The sequence below is a fragment of the Mesoplodon mirus genome, assembly GCF_964341445.2.
Source record: "Mesoplodon mirus genome assembly, chromosome: X".
Taxonomy (NCBI): domain Eukaryota; kingdom Metazoa; phylum Chordata; class Mammalia; order Artiodactyla; family Ziphiidae; genus Mesoplodon; species Mesoplodon mirus.
Genome location: NC_138981.1, coordinates 102859052 through 102877156, shown reverse-complemented (window position 1 = coordinate 102877156; position 18105 = coordinate 102859052). Strand labels below are relative to the sequence as shown.

The 18105-nt window shown below is 45.5% G+C and overlaps 1 protein-coding gene across 8 annotated transcripts in view; it reads left to right on the top strand.

Annotated features, from left to right (window-relative positions):
* Positions 1-18105, top strand: part of SEPTIN6 (septin 6) — a 72544-nt gene that overhangs the window by 15979 nt on the left and 38460 nt on the right. For all 8 annotated transcript variants that reach the window (XM_082610848.1, XM_082610846.1, XM_082610844.1 and 5 more), the window contains one exon: positions 6370-6565. In XM_082610848.1, the coding sequence (XP_082466974.1) occupies positions 6370-6565 (196 nt within the window). The remainder of the gene's footprint in view (positions 1-6369; positions 6566-18105) is intronic.

Below are 18105 nucleotides of genomic sequence, written 5' to 3'. Positions count from 1 at the left end.
AGCCTAGTCTACCCATGGTTAAGATGAGGTGCTATTAGGAGAGGGATACAAAATAAACAGCAGTCATGGTGATCGACATCAAGATCAAATGCCATCACATCCAATATTAGCACTGCCAGATCTCTCCCATCTTTGGCTGATGGCCAACTTATTTCACATAACATTTGATTACTGAAAAACTTCCACACAAACATATTGGACTCCCTTGGCATTCCTCCCAGAGCTCCGGGTGACCTGCACTGAAGTTGAGGGGATGAGAAGTGAAGTGACAGGCCCACCCTCATGAGCCTCTCAAACCAAGTGCAATTGGGCGGGCTAGTAAAGCTTTAGGAGGGAGGCCGCATAGGTCAGGATGGCTCTCTGAGGGCGGCAGTGTAGGGTAATTGGACATGTGGACCACAGGCTCCCCTAGGGCCCGGAGGAAGAGGCAGCCAAGCCCAAGGCAAAGTGAGTGGGAGAAATATTTATTTATTTATTTATTTATTATTATTTATTTTTATATTTGGCTGCCTTGGGTCTTTGTTGCTGTGCGTGGGCTTTCTCTAGTTACCGCGAGCGAGAGCTACTCTTCATCGCAGTGTGCAGGCTTCTCATTGCAGTGGCTTCTCTTGTGGAGCACGGGCTCTAGGCGTGCAGGCTTCAGTAGTTGCGGCTTGCAGGCTCAGTAGCTGTGGCTTGCGGGCTCTCAGTAGCTGTGGCACACGGGCTTAGTTGCTCCGCGGCATGTGGGATCTTCCCGGACCAGGGGTGGAACCTGTGTCCCCTGCAACCTGTGTCCCCTGCATTGGCAGGCGGATTCTTAACCACTGCACCACCAGGGAAGTCCCAAGTGGGAGAAATAGTAAACCCCTACCCACCCAGGCATCATACATATGCAACTGCTTCACTGTGCGCCTGCGGGCATGGAATCGCTCAACTGCCCAGGACAGACCTTCCAAGAGGGGAAGGGTAGAAAGGAGACCCTCACACCCAAGGAGTCACCTCCTCTCTTTCTCTCTCTACTTATGAAGTTTCAGGAAACGGCTGCCCTAATAGCTCTCCTCTTAGCCGTGCAGGTGCACCCCTTGGAAGCACCCGCCCAGACTGGGTTAACTGCATTCCCCATCCCTGATCCAAAAAAGCCTGCAACTCATGCATCCCCCTCTCTGGCTGGGCTCAGAAGCCTGTTATTGCTCTGAGAACCCACAATTTGGGCCAAAGTCACAGGCGGCTTACGGTGGCTCTAAGGCTGCGATCTCAGCCCAGCCGTGGGACTGGGTAGCATCACCGACGTGGCGAAGGATCCATAGCTTGGCTGCTGAAGGCGATTGTTTCTCTTGCAGGACCTTCAGTGACCATACTTTTCATGCCTACTGCCTGTGCATAACGGTCAGCTTTACTCTCTTAATGACGATTATAAAACGGTTCTGTTTGGGCATAGAATGTGTTTCCCCAAAAGATTTTCTTTTCTTTTCTGATAGGGCATTTTAAGTGTAAAATTATGGTAACACTGGCTTTGGTTATTAACAGAGATCTAGAATATTTTTATCACAGTCTTGTTTATTGTGGTGCTGGGCTGCTGATCAGAGGCCCCAGTCTAGTGGAGTGAATACCCTCCGTGCATAAGTGCGCATGTGCATGCTGGGATTGAGAGGGAGAATTTTTATGAATCAAGAGCGTAATTTATACATAAGGGCACTGATGATGACACCTACGATCATTATTTTTAGAGGGCCAGGCACATAGGTGTGAGCGTATTATGGCTCCTCTTCAACAGACGCTATGGTTGACAGTAATTACCGAGTGGGCTGAGGTCCCCCTCCTGTTCTAAAAAATCTGCTAGCCCACTCCCAGTCTACTAGCTTAGCTTTGGAAATCACTAGGATCCCGGGATTCTAGATATAGTACAGGAGGCGTTGGAGGAACCACTAGAGTCAGCAGTGCAAACGTTCTGCTGGGAAAGAGCCCCAAAGAGACTCAGCCCTCTGAATGTGCCAGCAACAGAGAATGCCTGTGACGAGCACAAAGGGTCATCATGCTAATATTTACTTTGAAACTGCTCAGGATTCCAGGCTCAACTGGGCTCTGTTGAACTTGGAAAAAAAAAAACATACAAGAGAAGCAGGATTGAGGCTCAGTGCAGGAGGAGGGGAAGGGCAGCTAGCATTCTCTCAGGGTCAGGGAGCGATGGTTTCATCTCTCCGTCTCTGGGAGAGGCAGCCGTCCACCTGTCTAAGACAGGCTGCCAGCGGTCGTGTGCTGGTCAGCGTCAAACAACCCACTCTCAGGAGAAAAGTTGCCGTGGTTTGTAGCATTTACCAATTTTTGTGCTGTCATTATTCCCACCGTAGCTGGTTTTAAGCTGCCAACATGACATCACTGCACATGGGCTTGGGAAGAGCTGCAGGAAGCCGGGCGAGCCGGCTCCAGCACACCACTGTTTGCCAGGTCTCTGCAAGATCAGGAAGAAGTAGAGGGCACGGTCACAGAGCCAGGCAGGACCTCGTCCCCATCCGTAGGCTCCCTTGGCCAACAGGAGTTCCCGGAGAGTTCCCTTTTGGACACCTTCCGGTTGAACGCAAAGACGTTTCTCTTGGTTTATTCCAACATTCGGAGCTGGAAGAGACTAGCTCCTGATCATTGCTGTATCTCCGGCTCCTAAACCTGTGCCTGGCTCCTATTAAAGGTTCTAAATATTTGTTGAATGACTGAATGAAACAACATATCACACCTATGGGACGCACTAGGACATGCGTGGGCTCCAGTGTCAGACTGCCTGCAGTCAAGTGCTGGCATTGCCACATACTACTTTTGTGACCCTGGGCCAGTTTCTTCCTCCACATTTTATAGATGAGGAATGTGACGTGCAGAGAGACTGAAGAGCAGGGGCACATTCACATAGCTAGGAAGTGGCTTGGTTAATCCATCTGTAAATTAAGGACAAATAGTAGTATTATCTAATACACAGCCTTATTTTAGGGAATAAATAAGGAAATATATGTAAGGTATTTACAGTGGTGCCCACATAGTAAGTGCTCCAGAAGCAATAGCTGTTATTATTACTACTCAAACCTGCTCATTTTATGGAAAAAGAGACTGGAGTCCAGAGAAGGGGAAGGGCTAAGCTTAGGTCACAGTCATTTAGTGATAACCTGCCTGGGACTCTGCATTTCATCACTTGCAAGGACTTAATTGCACAAGGTACCAGAGGATGCAAATGTTAACAGCAGATGAGGAAAAGGGCTAAGCTTTTCTTTGTCACAGTGGTTTTGAACTCACGGTAGAGAGGTCAACATCAGACTAGCCCAGGGAGTATAGTTTGAAAAAAGCAGATTTCATATTCCATGTTTTAAATTGAATTCTTTTTTAAAAACCTGGTGTTTCCAGGATCCTGTCTACATTAAGTCAAGTGAGAGGAAATCCTCTGGGCTGGTGGAGATGACTTAAAAAGGGTTAAGAAACCCCGCTGTACACTCTGAGGAGGGAGGAGGAGAGAGAAATTGACACCTCGGGACTCCTCAGGTTTCCTGCTGGAATCTAATTGCCAAGTCCCTACCTTCCTGCAGGGGTGTGGAATCTGCTGACCTGATCTGAGTTGAGCCGAGAGTGGCTCCCCTCCCCCGCTCAGTACCGGGCCCAGGACAACATCCCAGGCTCAGGCTGGGTCTGTGGCAGCCATCGAGAGAGAGCTCCCACCCCTCCCCCCGCCCCCAGGCTCCATATTGATGGAAAACTGGAACGGGAGCACTCGATAGCAATGGAACAAGAACACTTGATTTTCTGCCCTCTTCTCATGTTGCATTTATCACAATTCCCTAGACACCCGCCGGGTCTTTTCTTCCAGACACTCATCATTGAGCATCTAATTTCCACAGCCCTTTTGCACTGGCAGGCATCCGGGTGGTCACTTTCCCCGTTGCCCTGCCCTGCCCGGCCCACCCGGCCTGCCTTTCTACAGCTGCGCAAACAGGGTGGGCCCTTCCCTCTGTGGTACTTGCTCCTGAGGCCTCTGTGTGAGCCCCTTGCTAGGCTCTCCGGGGAGTAGCAGAAGTTGCCTATCCCCTGTCCTCTGAGAAGGCTTAGGATCAGGGAGTCAGGGAGCCAGCTCTGGGTGCTGGGGAGTCAGGGCCCGCCACGATCTAGGAGCTGCCGGGCGTTCAGCAAAGAGCTCACAGGACCGGAGAGAGGGTCTGAAAGTGGGGATGTATACGGACAATGTATTAGGTACGTACAAAGACCGGCGAAAATGTAGCTTAAGCTTCAACGCCCAGAGGGAAGGCGAGTTAGGGAGAGGCAGCCACCCTGTGTTCCCACCTCAGAGGTGCCGGCCCCTTTGCAGTGGAGCGGCACCTGCACCTTGGGCCGGGAGGGGGGCGATTTCTTCCGTTGCTTAGCCAAGTCTGCCACTTCCCACCTCACCAAGTTTTTCTGGGGACCCAAATACTTCCTGTTCCTTTAGGGAGGGAGAAAAGGGCCTCTTCTGGGAGAGTCTTTGCTGCTAGTAGGTATAGCAGACCCTGGCTGGAAGCACAATCTGTGTGAGGAACCATTTCCCTGCACCCTGGCAATCAACCACATTAGTCAGACCTGGCTATGAAGTTGGGCTGGGGGGCCGGGTAGCCAGGCTGAGTTGAATGTTCTCCTTGTTTTCTCTCTCTCTCTCACTGATCCCTGCACACACAGAAAGCTCTCAGCATAGACAGATATTTTTAAAAGCACCTCCTGCATTCATAGTTCATTATTCGGGATAAAAGAGGTTTGCAAGATGCAAAGCTAGACACACCCAGAGGTGGGAGGGGAGATGGACCATTTACGGTTATGGGTTGTGCAGCTCGAACCCTAGCCCTGGACTGCCCTGCAGATATGTGCTGTCGGTCACAAGAGGGGACCTGCCAGGCCAGGATTTGCCCAGGGCAAACCCACTCCCCCCATTCCCAACTGGGAAGATGTGTCAGTTCCCACATCTCAAGGGTTGTGAGCGGGGAAAGGGAGAAGAGAAGAGGGGTGATGATAGCGGAACAGCAGGGTAGCCCGGGTCTTCAAAGCGCAGTCCTTGGTTCCTGGCAGTGACTTGACATCCTTTGCGTCTCTCAGGAATAACCTCCACAAACCTTCACCAGTCCCCGCAGCCCTTGCCCCACTCGCCAGTGGTTTTGAAATTCCAGGGGTTTAATTTATTAGTATCCCGCAGCCTGTTAGTTAAACAAACAACTGACTGGCTTGTTTGAAATTTAAAGGGAAGAATAATTTGTGGCCTGCTAAATTCCCTCTCCATTAGCTAAAAATGGTCTCCCCACTGGGACGCATATCCGGGTGCAGTCTGGGCCTGGCAGGGAGAGGTGGGGACTGAGAGGAGAGGATACTTATTTGATGAGGGACTGCTGTCTTTTTTTTTTTTTTTTTTTGGCAGTACGTGGGCCTCAGCGGCCATGTCTCACGGGCCCAGCTGCTCCGCGGCACGTGGGATCCTCCCAGACCGGGGCATGAACTCGTGTCCCCTGCATCGGCAGGCAGAATCTCAACCACTGCGCCACCAGGGAAGCCCCAGCCCTTAATTTTTTTAAATTAATTAATTAATTAATTAATTTTTGGCTGCATTGGGTCTTGGTTGCTGTGCACAGGCTTTCTCCAGTTGCGGTGAGCGGGGGCTACTCATTGCGGTGGCCTCTCTCGCTGCGAAGCACAGGTTCTAGGCACGCGGGCTTCAGGAGCCGTGGCACGTGGGTTCAGTAGTTGTGGCTCGTGGGCTCTAGAGCGCAGGCTCAGTAGTTGTGGCGCACGGGCTTAGTTGCTCCATGGCATGTGGGATCTTCCCGGACCAGGGCTCGAACCCGTGTCCCCTGCATTGGCAGGCGGATTCTCAACCACTGTGCCACCAGGGAAGCCCCGCCCTTAAATTTTTATTATGAAAGCTATACACGTTCCTTGTAGAAAACTTGGAAAATAGAGAAAAGCATAAAGAAAGAAGTGAAAAGCGCACATAACCCCACCACCCAGACATGACCGTTGGTAAGAATACATTGTATGCCCTTCTAGTGTTTTTCTAGGCATAACTCTACCTCGCCATCACTGCCTCTAACACGGTTTCTTTTTCTGACTATAAAAACAATGCATACTCAATTTTCAAATAACACAAAAATATGAAGACTAAAAGAAAAATTACCCCAGTTCCACTATCCTGAGATGACTACTGCTAATATGTTGGTGCAGTTCCTTATACTCTTTTTCACTTAACTGAGATCAAATAGTCCATGTAGTTCTATGTGCTCTTCACTTAGTGTCTTACCGTGTACATTTTCCCATGTCAGTGAATATGCATCCGAAACATGATGTGTAATGGCTACGTGGTCATTGTGTGAATGCATCATAATTCATTATTTTGTTTTTCAGGAGAGACAGGTTTGGGCAAGTCCACCCTCATGGACACCCTGTTCAACACCAAGTTCGAGGGGGAGCCAGCCACCCACACACAGCCGTGTGTCCAGCTCCGGTCCAATACATATAACCTTCAAGAAGGCAACGTGTGGCTAAAGCTCACAATTGTTAGCACAGTGGGCTTCGGGGACCAGATCAACAAGGAGGACAGGTAAGGGAGGCGGTGGGGTGGGGAGGCTACTGGGAGGCCACGGGGAGGAGCTCACCACTGGGGTCCCACTGGACCTCTCAGATGATGCAGGCAGGCAGCAGAGAGCTCACTAGCACCACCTCCACCCAGGGTCCCTGTCTATTTCAGTGTTCTATGCCACACGCTTTGCCAAAAGCAGGATGTTTTTCTGTTCCATTCGGCAGACATTTATTGAGCCAGGTACTGCCGTGCTCTGACAGTCTAAAAAGGAATGACCTTGTCTCTGCCCTTGAGGCAAAGACTCACGGCGAAACCTGGTCTTAAACAAACAAGTTCCTTTGAGTGTGACCTGCTCTGTAAAGGACAGGGTACACAGAGGTAAAGGACAAGCTACAGTGAGAACATGAAGGAGAGAACAGTCAGCTCCATGCAGGGAGGTCAGGGAGGCCTGCACAGAGGAGGTGCCCCTGAGCTGGGGCCCTTTGAAGGGTGAACGATTTTGCTGGACAGACAAGGGAAGGTTGGGAACAGCATCCCGGGCAGGGACAGCTGCTTGTACAGAGGCAAAGGAATGTGGAAGACTGTGGCATGTTCTAGGGGACTGAGCTTGCTCTGTTTGGCTAGACCAGGGGTAGAGTTACTGTGAAGCTAGTGAAGCTTGTTTCAGGGCCCTCAGTTGCACACGCACCTCCAAAGCCCTGGAACTAATTTCTAGTCATTGTGTTGTTTGATCTTTCTTGGAGGGCCCTTCAAATCGTGTGAATCTAGGGCCCCACAATACTTGCTGTGCCCCTGGGCCGGTGCTTGGCGTGAGCTGGGGGAAAAGTGAGGGGTGATGAGCCTGAAGAGGTAAGCAGGGACCAGATCATGGAGGGGTTTGTAGAATGTGTAGATAAGGAGCCACTGAAAAGCTTTATGAAGTAGAATGACGTAGTCGAATTGGCCTTTGAAGAGGGGGCTTTGGGATAGTATGGAGATGGGCTGGAGAGCAGGAAGACCAAATAGGAGACTGTTGAACCAATTTGATCGAGGCCAGCAGTGACACAGGTGCTGAGACAGGGAAGAGGAGACAGATTTGATAACTACTGAGTAGGTAGACTCAACAGGGCTTGGGGGTTGGGAGGGCAAAAGAAGAACCTAGAATGAGGCTTGGATTTCTGGCTTTGGAGAGTGGACAGATGGTTGGCAGCATTCAATAAGAGTTACCATAAGAACCAGGTTTAAGAAGAATCAGCTCTGTTTAGGAAGTGTTGAGTTTGAGCTGCCTGCGGACCATCGAGAGAGATTACCTTTATCGGTAGGAAGCTGAGTATGCGGGGTTAGAGGTCAGGAGAGGGTCTGCAAACAGACTTGGGTTATCAAGGTATAGGTGATACGTTCCAGCCACAGACACACGTAAGATCATCCAGGGATTGGAGCCGAGTGAGATGAACGCTGGGCTAAAGATAAAAACCTGAGGATGTTAAGTCAGCAGATGGAGGAAAAGACATCCTGGAAAGAGACTGAGCTGGAATAAGCAGAGAGGTAGGAGGAGAGACTGTGGGTGGTTGAGAATGGTGTGCCAGTGAGGGCTGGAGTGAGGCTCAGATGAGGATGAGATGAGGGCTGGGTTGAGGGAGGGGGAGGGCGTCAGGAACCATCTGCATTTTTTTAACATCTTTATTGGAGTATAATTGCTTTACAATGGTGTGTTAGTTTCTGCTTTATAACAAAGTGAATCAGTTATACATATGTTCCCATATCTCTTCCCTCTTGCGTCTCCCTCCCTCCCGCCCTCCCTATCCCACCCCTCCAGGCGGTCACAAAGCACCGAGCTGATCTCCCTGTGCTATGTGGCTGCTTCCCACTAGCTATCTACCTTACGTTTGGTAGTGTATATATGTCCATGCCACTCTCTCTCACTTTGTCACAGCTTACCATTTCCCCTCCCCATATCCTCAAGTCCATTCTCTAGTAGGTCTGTGTCTTTATTCCCGTCTTCCCCCTAGGTTCTTCATGACATTTTTTTTCTTAAATTCCATATATATGTGTTAGCATACGGTATTTGCCTTTCTCTTTCTGACTTACTTCACTCTGTATGACAGACTCTGAGTCCATCCACCTCACTACAAATAACTCAATTCCGTTTCTTTTTGTGGCTGAGTAATATTCCATTGTATATACGTGCCACATCTTCTTTATCCATTCATCTGTCGATGGACACTTAGGTTCCTTCCATGTCCTGGCTGTTGTAAATAGAGCTGCAGTGAACATTGTGGTACATGACTCTTTTTGAATTATGCATTTAACTAAAAGTCACATGGTTGGGCCTCCCTGGTGGCGCAGTGGTTGAGAGTCCGCCTGCCGATGCAGGGGATGCGGGTTCGTGCCCCGGTCTGGGAGGACCCCATATGCCGCGGAGCGGCTGGGCCCGTGAGCCATGGCCGCTGGGCCTGCGCGTCCGGAGCCTGTGCTCCGCAACGGGAGAGGCCACAACAGTGAGAGGCCCGCCTACCGCAAAAAGAAAAAAAAAAAAAAAAGTCACATGGTTATCACAGGTGCTCTTCGCAGAAAAGGTCATTCATCATTTTGAGCAAAGTGCTCATCCTTTGAGGATTCCCTTGCTTCTCAGATGAACTGTATCCCAAATTCTTCTATTTCTCCTTTAAAATAACAACAGCCATACTCATTTCCTTATAATGAATAAATATATTTAGCTCCTTAATAATTGAACTGAATTCTGTTTTCCATTTGAAATTCTAGATGAAGGACACCTCTGCTTTGTATAGGCCTGCTTATTGTGTGAATCTTGTTTGGTGGAGAATAAATTAAACCCTGGGGAAAGGGGATATTTGGGTCACAATATGAGTGATTAATCTCAGCTGCAGATTGCTCAGCATCTCCTCCGTTAAATTTTTCACAGTTCTCAGTAACATATAGTCGACATATCTAACATTGGAAAACGCCTGCATAATGATGGTTTGGGAGGGCCAAACTGATAGAGCCCCTTAGAGGCTAATCTACTTCTCTTATATTTTTAATATCCCTACTGTTTTTCCTGATTATAAATGTGATACATGCTTATATCAAATAATACAAACTCACGTAAGTAAAAATGAGAAGCCTCCGGGAAATGGGCTGGGGAACAGGAGTGGAGTAATTCCAGGGATTTGTAATAAAAAGCCATGTTTTCTCCATTCTGACAGGGCCATGAGGACATAGATAGGTCAGTGCAGCTGCGCTGAGAGTATCAGAAGGCCCTGCTTTACCCAGGGTGCAGGGGAAAACTGAGAAGAGCAGTGACGAAGGCCATATCTTGAAGGGCACCATTTGAAAGCTGCTGAAGCAAAAGGAACTCAAGAGGGAGATAGGACAGGCTGGAAAGGGGTGTGCTTAGGAACGTAGGCTTTGGTCTCAGACAGACCTAGGTTCAAATCCCATCTTGCTACTTATTAGCTCAGGGATCTTGGACAAGCATTCTGTGCTGGTCTCAGCCTATCCATAACCAATGTTGTAGCTGGACCGGCCCTTGTGGTTCTTATTATGATTGCAAGACGCCCTCAGTAATAACTGTCAGGAAACTTGAAGGGGAAAAAAGCGTTTATTACTCACAGGTTCTGGAAAGGACAAGGCACACCTGGGGCTACACAGCGAGGTCGAGGGTAGAGAAAGAGAGAGAGAGCACCTGGGCCTGGGGTTCTGCTTTCATAGGGATCGAGGGTAGGCGGCCTGTGGTTTTGCGGGCTCACTCTTTACTGGTGAATGTAAAACATAAGAGCGGGAATTTAACACGTGGGGAGAGAAACAAACAAGTGGCCTGAATGGTCAGTTATAGAAATCCACCAATATCTTTAAAACAAGGAAGCCTGGGGTGGACGGGTGGACAGGGCTGGTTCCTTATCTTTCTGTGGCTGGCAGTGTGTTTATTCTGGATAGCTGTCCTTGAAGTAGGTGCCTTTTTGAAGTGGATGCCTCCAAAATCAAAGCTTAAATCAGACACTTGCCTTACAAAAATGCAAGTTACAACTGTCAGGGCTTACACTACAACTAGGCACTTAAATTCTCTATGCCTCAGTTTTCTGTAAAGTGGGGATGGTGATAATACTGATATCTACCCAGAGGGTTATGGGTGAGGCATACTCCATGTGTATGGCATAGGAAATGCTTAAACAGTGCCTGGCACGGGGTAACTAACAAACAGAAGATATTGTTATGATCGTGACTTTTATTGGTAGAAGATTTAAGGGAGAGTTGTATTATGTAGCATATGGGAGGGAATGATAAATAGTGTCCAGGAAGATAAAAACTGAAAAATATTCATTGGGTTTGGCAACATGAAGGTCATTAATACACTTAGGAAAAATAATTCCAGGGAAATTGTGGGTAGAAACTAGATTGCCATGAGTGAATGGGAGATAAGGAAGTAAAGGCATCAGAATAGCAAAAGGAGGGACTTCCCTGGTTGCACAGTGGTTAAGAATCCACCTGCCAGTGCGGGGGACAGGGATTCAAGCCCTGGTCCGAGAAGATACCACATGGCACGGAGCAACTAAGCCTGTGTGCCACAACTACTGGGGCCTGCGCTCTAGAGCCCGTGAGCCACAACTACTGAGCCCTCATACCGCAACTACTGAAGCGTGTGCACCTAGAGTCCATGCTCCGCAACAAGAGGAGCCACCACGATAAGAAGCCCGTGCACCACAATGAAGAGTAGCCCCCCGCTCGCCACAACTAGAGAAAGCCTGTGCGCAGCAACGAAGACCCAACGCAGCCAAAAATAAATAAATAAATATATATATTTATTTAAAAAAAAAGAATAGCAAACGGAGCAATTGAACAGAAAAAAGAGTCCAAGATCAAATCCACGTTTATATGGGAATTTAGCATTTGTAACTTAGCAAGGAAAGAATGGACCATTCAAGAAAATGTGGGCTTCGCTGGTGGTGCAGTGGTTGAGAGTCCGCCTGCCGATGCAGGGGACACGGGTTCCTGCCCCCGTCCGGGAAGATCCCACATGCCGCTGAGCAGCTAGGCCCGTGAGCCATGGCCGTGGAGCCTGCACATCCGGAGCCTTTGCTCTGCAATGGGAGAGGCTACAACAGTGAGACGCCTGCGTACCACAAAAAAAAAAAAAGAAAAGAAAAAAAGAAAATGCTGGGAAAATAGGCCATCCGTTAGGAAAACATAAGATGAGACCCTCCCACACAAACACCATTCACAAAAATAGATTCCAGTTGGATTAAAAACAACTTCTAAAAATACGAGGAAAAAATATAGGAGAATATTTTTATAACTTTGGGGCTAGAGAAGGCTTCTCTTTTTTTTAAACATCTTTATTGGAGTATAATTGCTTTACAATAGTGTGTTAGTTTCTGCTTTATAACCAAGTGAATCAGTTATACATATACATATGTTCCCATATCTCTTCCCTCTTGCGTCTCGCTCCCTCCCACCCTCCCTATCCCACCCCTCTAGGTGGTCACAAAGCACCGAGCTGATCTCCCTGAGCTATGCGGCTGCTTCCCACTAGCTATCTATTTTACGTTTGGTAGTGTATATATGTCCATGCCACTCTCTCACTTTGTCACAGCTTACCCTTCCCCCTCCCCCTATCCTCAAGTCCATTCTCTAGTAGCTCTTGTGTCTTTATACCCATCTTGCCTCTAGGTTCTTCATGACCTTTTTTTTCCCTTAGATTCCATATATACGTGTTAGCATACAGTATTTTTCTCTTTCTGACTTACTTCACTCTGTATGACAGACTCTGAGTCCATCCACCTCACTACAAATAACTCAATTTCGTTTCTTTTAATGGCTGAGTAATATTCCATTATATATATGTGCCACATCTTCTTTATCCATTCATCTGTTGATGGACACTTAGGTTGCTTCCATGTCCTGGCTATTGTAAATAGAGCTGCAATGAATTTTGGTACATGATTCTTTTTGAATTATGGTTTTCTCAGGGTATATGCCCAGGAGTGGGATTGCTGGGTCGTATGGTAGTTCTATTTTTAGTTTTTTAAGGAACCTCCATACTGTTCTCCATAGTGGCTGTATCAATTTACATTATCACCAACAGTGCAAGAGGGTTCCCTTTTCTCCACACCCTCTCCAGCATTTATTGTTTGTAGATTTTTTCTTTTTTGGTGGTATGCGGGCCTCTCACTGTTGTGGACTCCCCCCGTTGCGGAGCACAGGCTCCAGATGCACAGGCTCAATGACCATGGCTCACAGGCCCAGCCGCTCCGTGGCATGTGGGGTCTTCCTGGACCGGGGCACGAACCTGTGTCCCCTGCATCGGCAGGCGGACTCTCAACCACTGCGCCACCACGGAAGCCCTATTGTTTGTAGAGTTTTTGATGATGGCCATTCTGACCAGTGTGAGATGATATCTCATTGTAGTTTTGATATGCATTTCTCTAATGCTTAATGATGTTGAGCATTCTTTCATGTGTTTGTTGGCAATCTGTATATCTTCTTTGGAGAAATGTCTATTTAGGTCTTCTGCCCATTTTTGGATTGGGTTGTTTGTTTTTTTGATATTGAGCTGCATGAGCTGCTTGTAAATTTTGGAGATTAATCTTTTGTCAGTTGCTCCATTTGCCAATATTTTCTCCTATTGTGAGGGTTGTCTTTTCATCTTGCTTATGGTTTCCTTTGCTGTGCAAAAGCTTTAAGTTTCATTAGGTCCCATTTGTTTATTTTTGTTTTTATTTCTGTTTCTCTGGGACGTGGGTCAAAATGGATCTTGCTGTGATTTATGTCATAGAGTGTTCTGCCTATGTTTTCCTCTAAGAGTTTGGTAGTGTCTGGCCTTACACTGAGGTCTTTAATCCATTTTGAGCTTATTTTTGTGTATGGTGTTAGGGAGTGTTCTAAATTCCTACTTTTACATGTAGCTGTCCAGTTTTCCCAGCACCACTTATTGAAGAGGCTGTCTTTTCTCCACTGTATATTCTTGCCTCCTTTATTAAAGATAAGGTGACCGTATGTGCGTGGGTTTATCTCTGGACTTTCTATCCTGTTCCATGGATCTGTATTTCTGTTTTTGTGTCAGTACCATATTGTCTTGATTACTGTAGCTTTGTAGTATAGTCTGAAGTCAGGGAGCCTGATTCCTCCAGCTCCATTTTTTGTTCTCAAGATTGCTTTGGCTATTCGGGGTCTTTTGTGTTTCCATACATATTGTGAAATTTTTTGTTCTAGTTCTGTGAAAAATGCCAGTGGTAGTTTGATAGGGATTGCATTGAATCTGTAGATTGCTTTGGGTAGTAGAATCATTCTCACAATGTTGATTCTTCCAATCCAAGAACATGGTATATCTCGCCATCTATTTGTATCATCTTTAATTCCTTTCATCAGTGTCTTATAATTTTCTGTATACAGGTCTTTTGTCTCCTTAGGTAGGTTTATTCCTAGATATTTTATTATTTTTGTTGCAATGGTAAATGGGAGTGTTTTCTTAATTTTAACTTTCAGATTTTTCATCATTAGTGTATAGGAATGCTAGAGATTTCTGTGCATTAATTTTGTATCCTGCTACTTTACCAAATTCATTGATTAGCTCTAGTAGTTTTCTGGTAGCATCTTTAAGATTCTCTATCTATAGTATCACGTCATCTGGAAACAGTGACAGCTTTACTTTTTCTTTTCCGATTTGGATCCCTTTTATTTCTTTTTCTTCTCTGATTGCTGTGGCTAAAACTTCCAAAACTATGTTGAATAATAGTGATGAGAGTGGGCAACCTTGTCTTGTTCCTGATCTTAGTGGAAATGGTTTCAGTTTTTCACCATTGAGGATGATGTTGGCTGTGGGTTTTTCATATACGGCCTTATTATATTGAGGAAAGTTCCCTCTATGCCTACTTTCTGCAGGGTTTTTATCATAGTTGGGTGTTGAATTTTGTCGAAAGCTTTCTCTGCATCGATTGAGATGATCATATGGGTTTTCTCCTTCAGTTTGTCAATATGGTGTATCACGTTGATTGATCTGTGTATATTGAAGAATCCTTGCATTCCTGGAAAAAACCCCACTTGATCATGGTGCATGATCCTTTTACTGTCCTGTTGGATTCTGTTTGCTAGTATTTTGTTGAGGATTTTTGCATCTATGTTCATCAGTGATATTGGCCTGTAGTTTTCTTTCTTTGTGACATCTTTGTCTGGTTTTGGTATCAGGGTTATGGTGGTCTCGTAGAATGATTTTGGGAGTGTTCCTCCTTCTGCTATATTTTGGAAGAGTTTGAGAAGGATAGGTGTTAGCTTCTCTCTAAATCTTTGATAGAATTCGCCTGCGAAGCCATCTGGTCCTGGGCTTTTGTTTGTTGGAAGATTTTTTTTTTTTTTTGCAGTATGCGGGCCTCTCACTGCTGTGGCCTCTCCTGTTGCGGAGCACAGGCTCCCGATGCGCAGGCTCTGCGGCCATGGCTCACGGGCCCAGCCGCTCCACGGCACGTTGGATCCTTCCGGACCGGGACACGAACCCGCGTCCCCTGCATCAGCAGGTGGACTCCCAACCACTGCGTCTCCAGGGAAGCCCTGGAAGATTTTTTTTTTTATTATTTATTTTTGGCTGCGTTGGGTCTTCATTGCTGCACACAGGCTTTCTCTAGGTGCAGTGAGCTGGGGCTACTCTTCGTTGCAGTGCGTGAGCCTCAGTAGTTGTGGCTTGCAGGCTCCAAAGCGCACGCTCAGTAGTTGTGGCGCACGGGCTTAGTTGCTCCGCAGCACGTGGGATATTCCCAGACCAGGGCTCGAACCTGTGTCCCCTGCATTGGCAGGCGGATTCTTAACTGCTGTGCCACCAGGGAAGTCCTGTTGGAAGATTTTTAATCACAGTTTCAATTTCAGTGCTTGTGATTGGTCTGTTCATATTTTCTATTTCTTCCTGATTCAGTCTCAGAAGGTTGTGCATTTCTAAGAATTTGTCCATTTCTTCCAGGTTGTCCATTTTATTGGCATAGAGTTGCTTGTAGTAATCTCTCATGATCTTTTGTATTTCTGCAGTGTCAGTTGTTACTTCTCCATTTTCATTTCTAATTCTATTGATTTGAGTCTTCTCCCTTTTTTTCTTGATGAGTCTGGCTAATGGTTTATCAATTTTTTTAATCTTCTCAAAGAACCAGATTTTAGTTTTATTGATCTTTGCTATCATTTCCTTCATTTCTTTTTGATTTATTTCTTAACCACTGCGCCACCAGGGAAGTCTGATTTATTTCTGATCTGATCTTTATGATTTCTTTCCTTCTGCTAACTTTGGGGTTATTTTGTTCTTCTTTCTCTAATTGCTTTAGGTGTAAGGTTAGTTTGTTTATTTGAGATGTTTCTTGTTTCTTAAGGTAGGATTGTATTGCTATAAACTTCCCTCTTAGAACTGCTTTTGCTGCATCCCATAGCTTTTGGGTTGTCGTGTTTTCATTGTCATTTGTTTCTAGGTATTTTTTGATTTCCTCTTTGATTTCTTCAGTGATCTCTTGGTTATTAAGCCTCCATGTGTTTGTATTTTTTACAGATTTTTTCCTGTAATTGATATCTAGTCTTATAGCGTTGTGGTCGGAAAAGATACTTGATACGATTTCAGTTTTGTTAAATTTACCAAGGCTTGATTTGTGACCCAAGATATGATGTATCCTGGAGAATATTCCATGAGCACTTGAGAAGAATATGTATTCTGTTGTTTTTGGACGGAATGTTCTATAAATAGCAATTTAGTCCAATCTTGTTTAATGTATCATTTACAGCTTGTGTTTCCTTATTTATTTTCATTTTGGATGATCTGTCCATTGGTGAAAGTGGGGTGTTAAAGTCCTCTACTATGATTTGTGTTACTGTCGATTTCCCCTTTTATGGCTGTTAGCATTTGCCTTATGTATTGAGGTTCTCCTATGTTGGGTGCATAAATATTTACAGTTGTTATATCTTCTTCTTGGATCGATCCCTTGATCATTATATAGTGTCCTTTTTTGTCTCTTGTAATAGTCTTTATTTTAAAGTCTGTTTTGTCTGATAGGAGAGTTGCTACTCCAGCTTTCTTTTGGTTTCCATTTGCATGGAATATCTTTTTCCATCCCCTCACTTTCAGTCTGTATGTGTCCCTAGGTCTGAAGTGGGTCTCTTGTAGACAGCATATATATGGATCTTGTTTTTGTATCCATTCAGCCAGTCTGTGTCTTTTGGTTGGAGCATTTAATCCATTTACATTTAAGGTAATTATTGATATGTATGTTCCTATGACCATTTTCTTAATTGTTTTGGTTTTGTTATTGTAGGTGTTTTCCTTCTCTTCTGTTTCTTGCCTAGAGAAGTTCCTGTAGCATTTGTTGTAAAGCTGGTTTGGTGGTGCTGAATTCTCTTAGCTTTTGCTTGTCTGTAAACGTTTTAATTTCTCCATCAAATCTGAATGAGGTCCTTGCTGGGTAGAGTAATCTTGGTTGTAGGTTGTTCTCCTTCATCACTTTAAATATGTCCTGCCAGTCCCTTCTGGCTTGCAGAGTTTCTGCTGAAAGATCAGCTGTTAACCTTATGGGGATTCCCTTGTGTATTATTTGTTTTTTTTCCCTTGCTGCTTTAAATATGTTTTCTTTGTATTTAATTTTTGATAGTTTGATTAATATGTGTCTTGGCGTGCTTTTCCTTGGATTTACCCTGTATGGGACTCTCTGTGCTTCCTGGACTTGATTAACTATTTCCTTTCCCATGTTAGGGCAGTTTTCAACTATAATCTCTTCAAATATTTTCTCAGTCCCTTTCTTTTTCTCTTCTTCTGGGACCCCTATAATTCAAATGTTGGTGAGTTTAGTGTTGTCCCAGAGGTCTCTGAGACTGTCCTCAGTTCTTTTCATTCTTTTTCCTTTATTCTGCTCTGCAGTAGTTATTTCCACTATTTTATCTTCCAGGTCACTTATCTGTTCTTCTGCCTCAGTTATTCTGCTATTGATCCCTTAGAGAAGGCTTTTCTAATCATGACACAAAATCCAAAAGTCATAGAAGCCTGACAGATGTAAATTTGTTAAAATTAAAAACAAAACAAAAACAAAAACCTTTTTCTTGTCGATGAAAAATGTCGCCTGCTTTTTCAGTAAACAAAGGATGTTGAGGCCATCAAGCCAGCAGCCACTGAGGCCACTTGCAACAGTGCACCCTGAGGGGACTCAGAATGGATGGAGAAAAACAGGATACTGGCCCTAGATAGTTAAGATGCCTGTCAAAGGCATAATTTCAATGAGCCCAGCCAGCCTCTTGTCTCTTCCCATACATAGAAGAGTGCTACATTCATTAACTTGAGATGTCTGGTTTTCTTTAATTAACAGTAATCTTTTGATGTTCTGACTACCTGGTTTTTGTTGCAAAACACCCTGTATATCCTGGCTTCTCCTTTACCTCTTTGGAGGAGTCCCTCAGAGGTCTCTGAGAAGCTGTCTTCTGGGGTTAGTCCTCAGTTTTGTCCACCAAATAAAACATAATTCTCAACTTTTAGGCTGTGCATTTTTTCAGTCAATAGTCCGTTGAAAGATACTATAAACAAAAGTAAAAACAAACTACAGATTAGGAGAAAATATTTGCAACCTGTATAGCAAAGG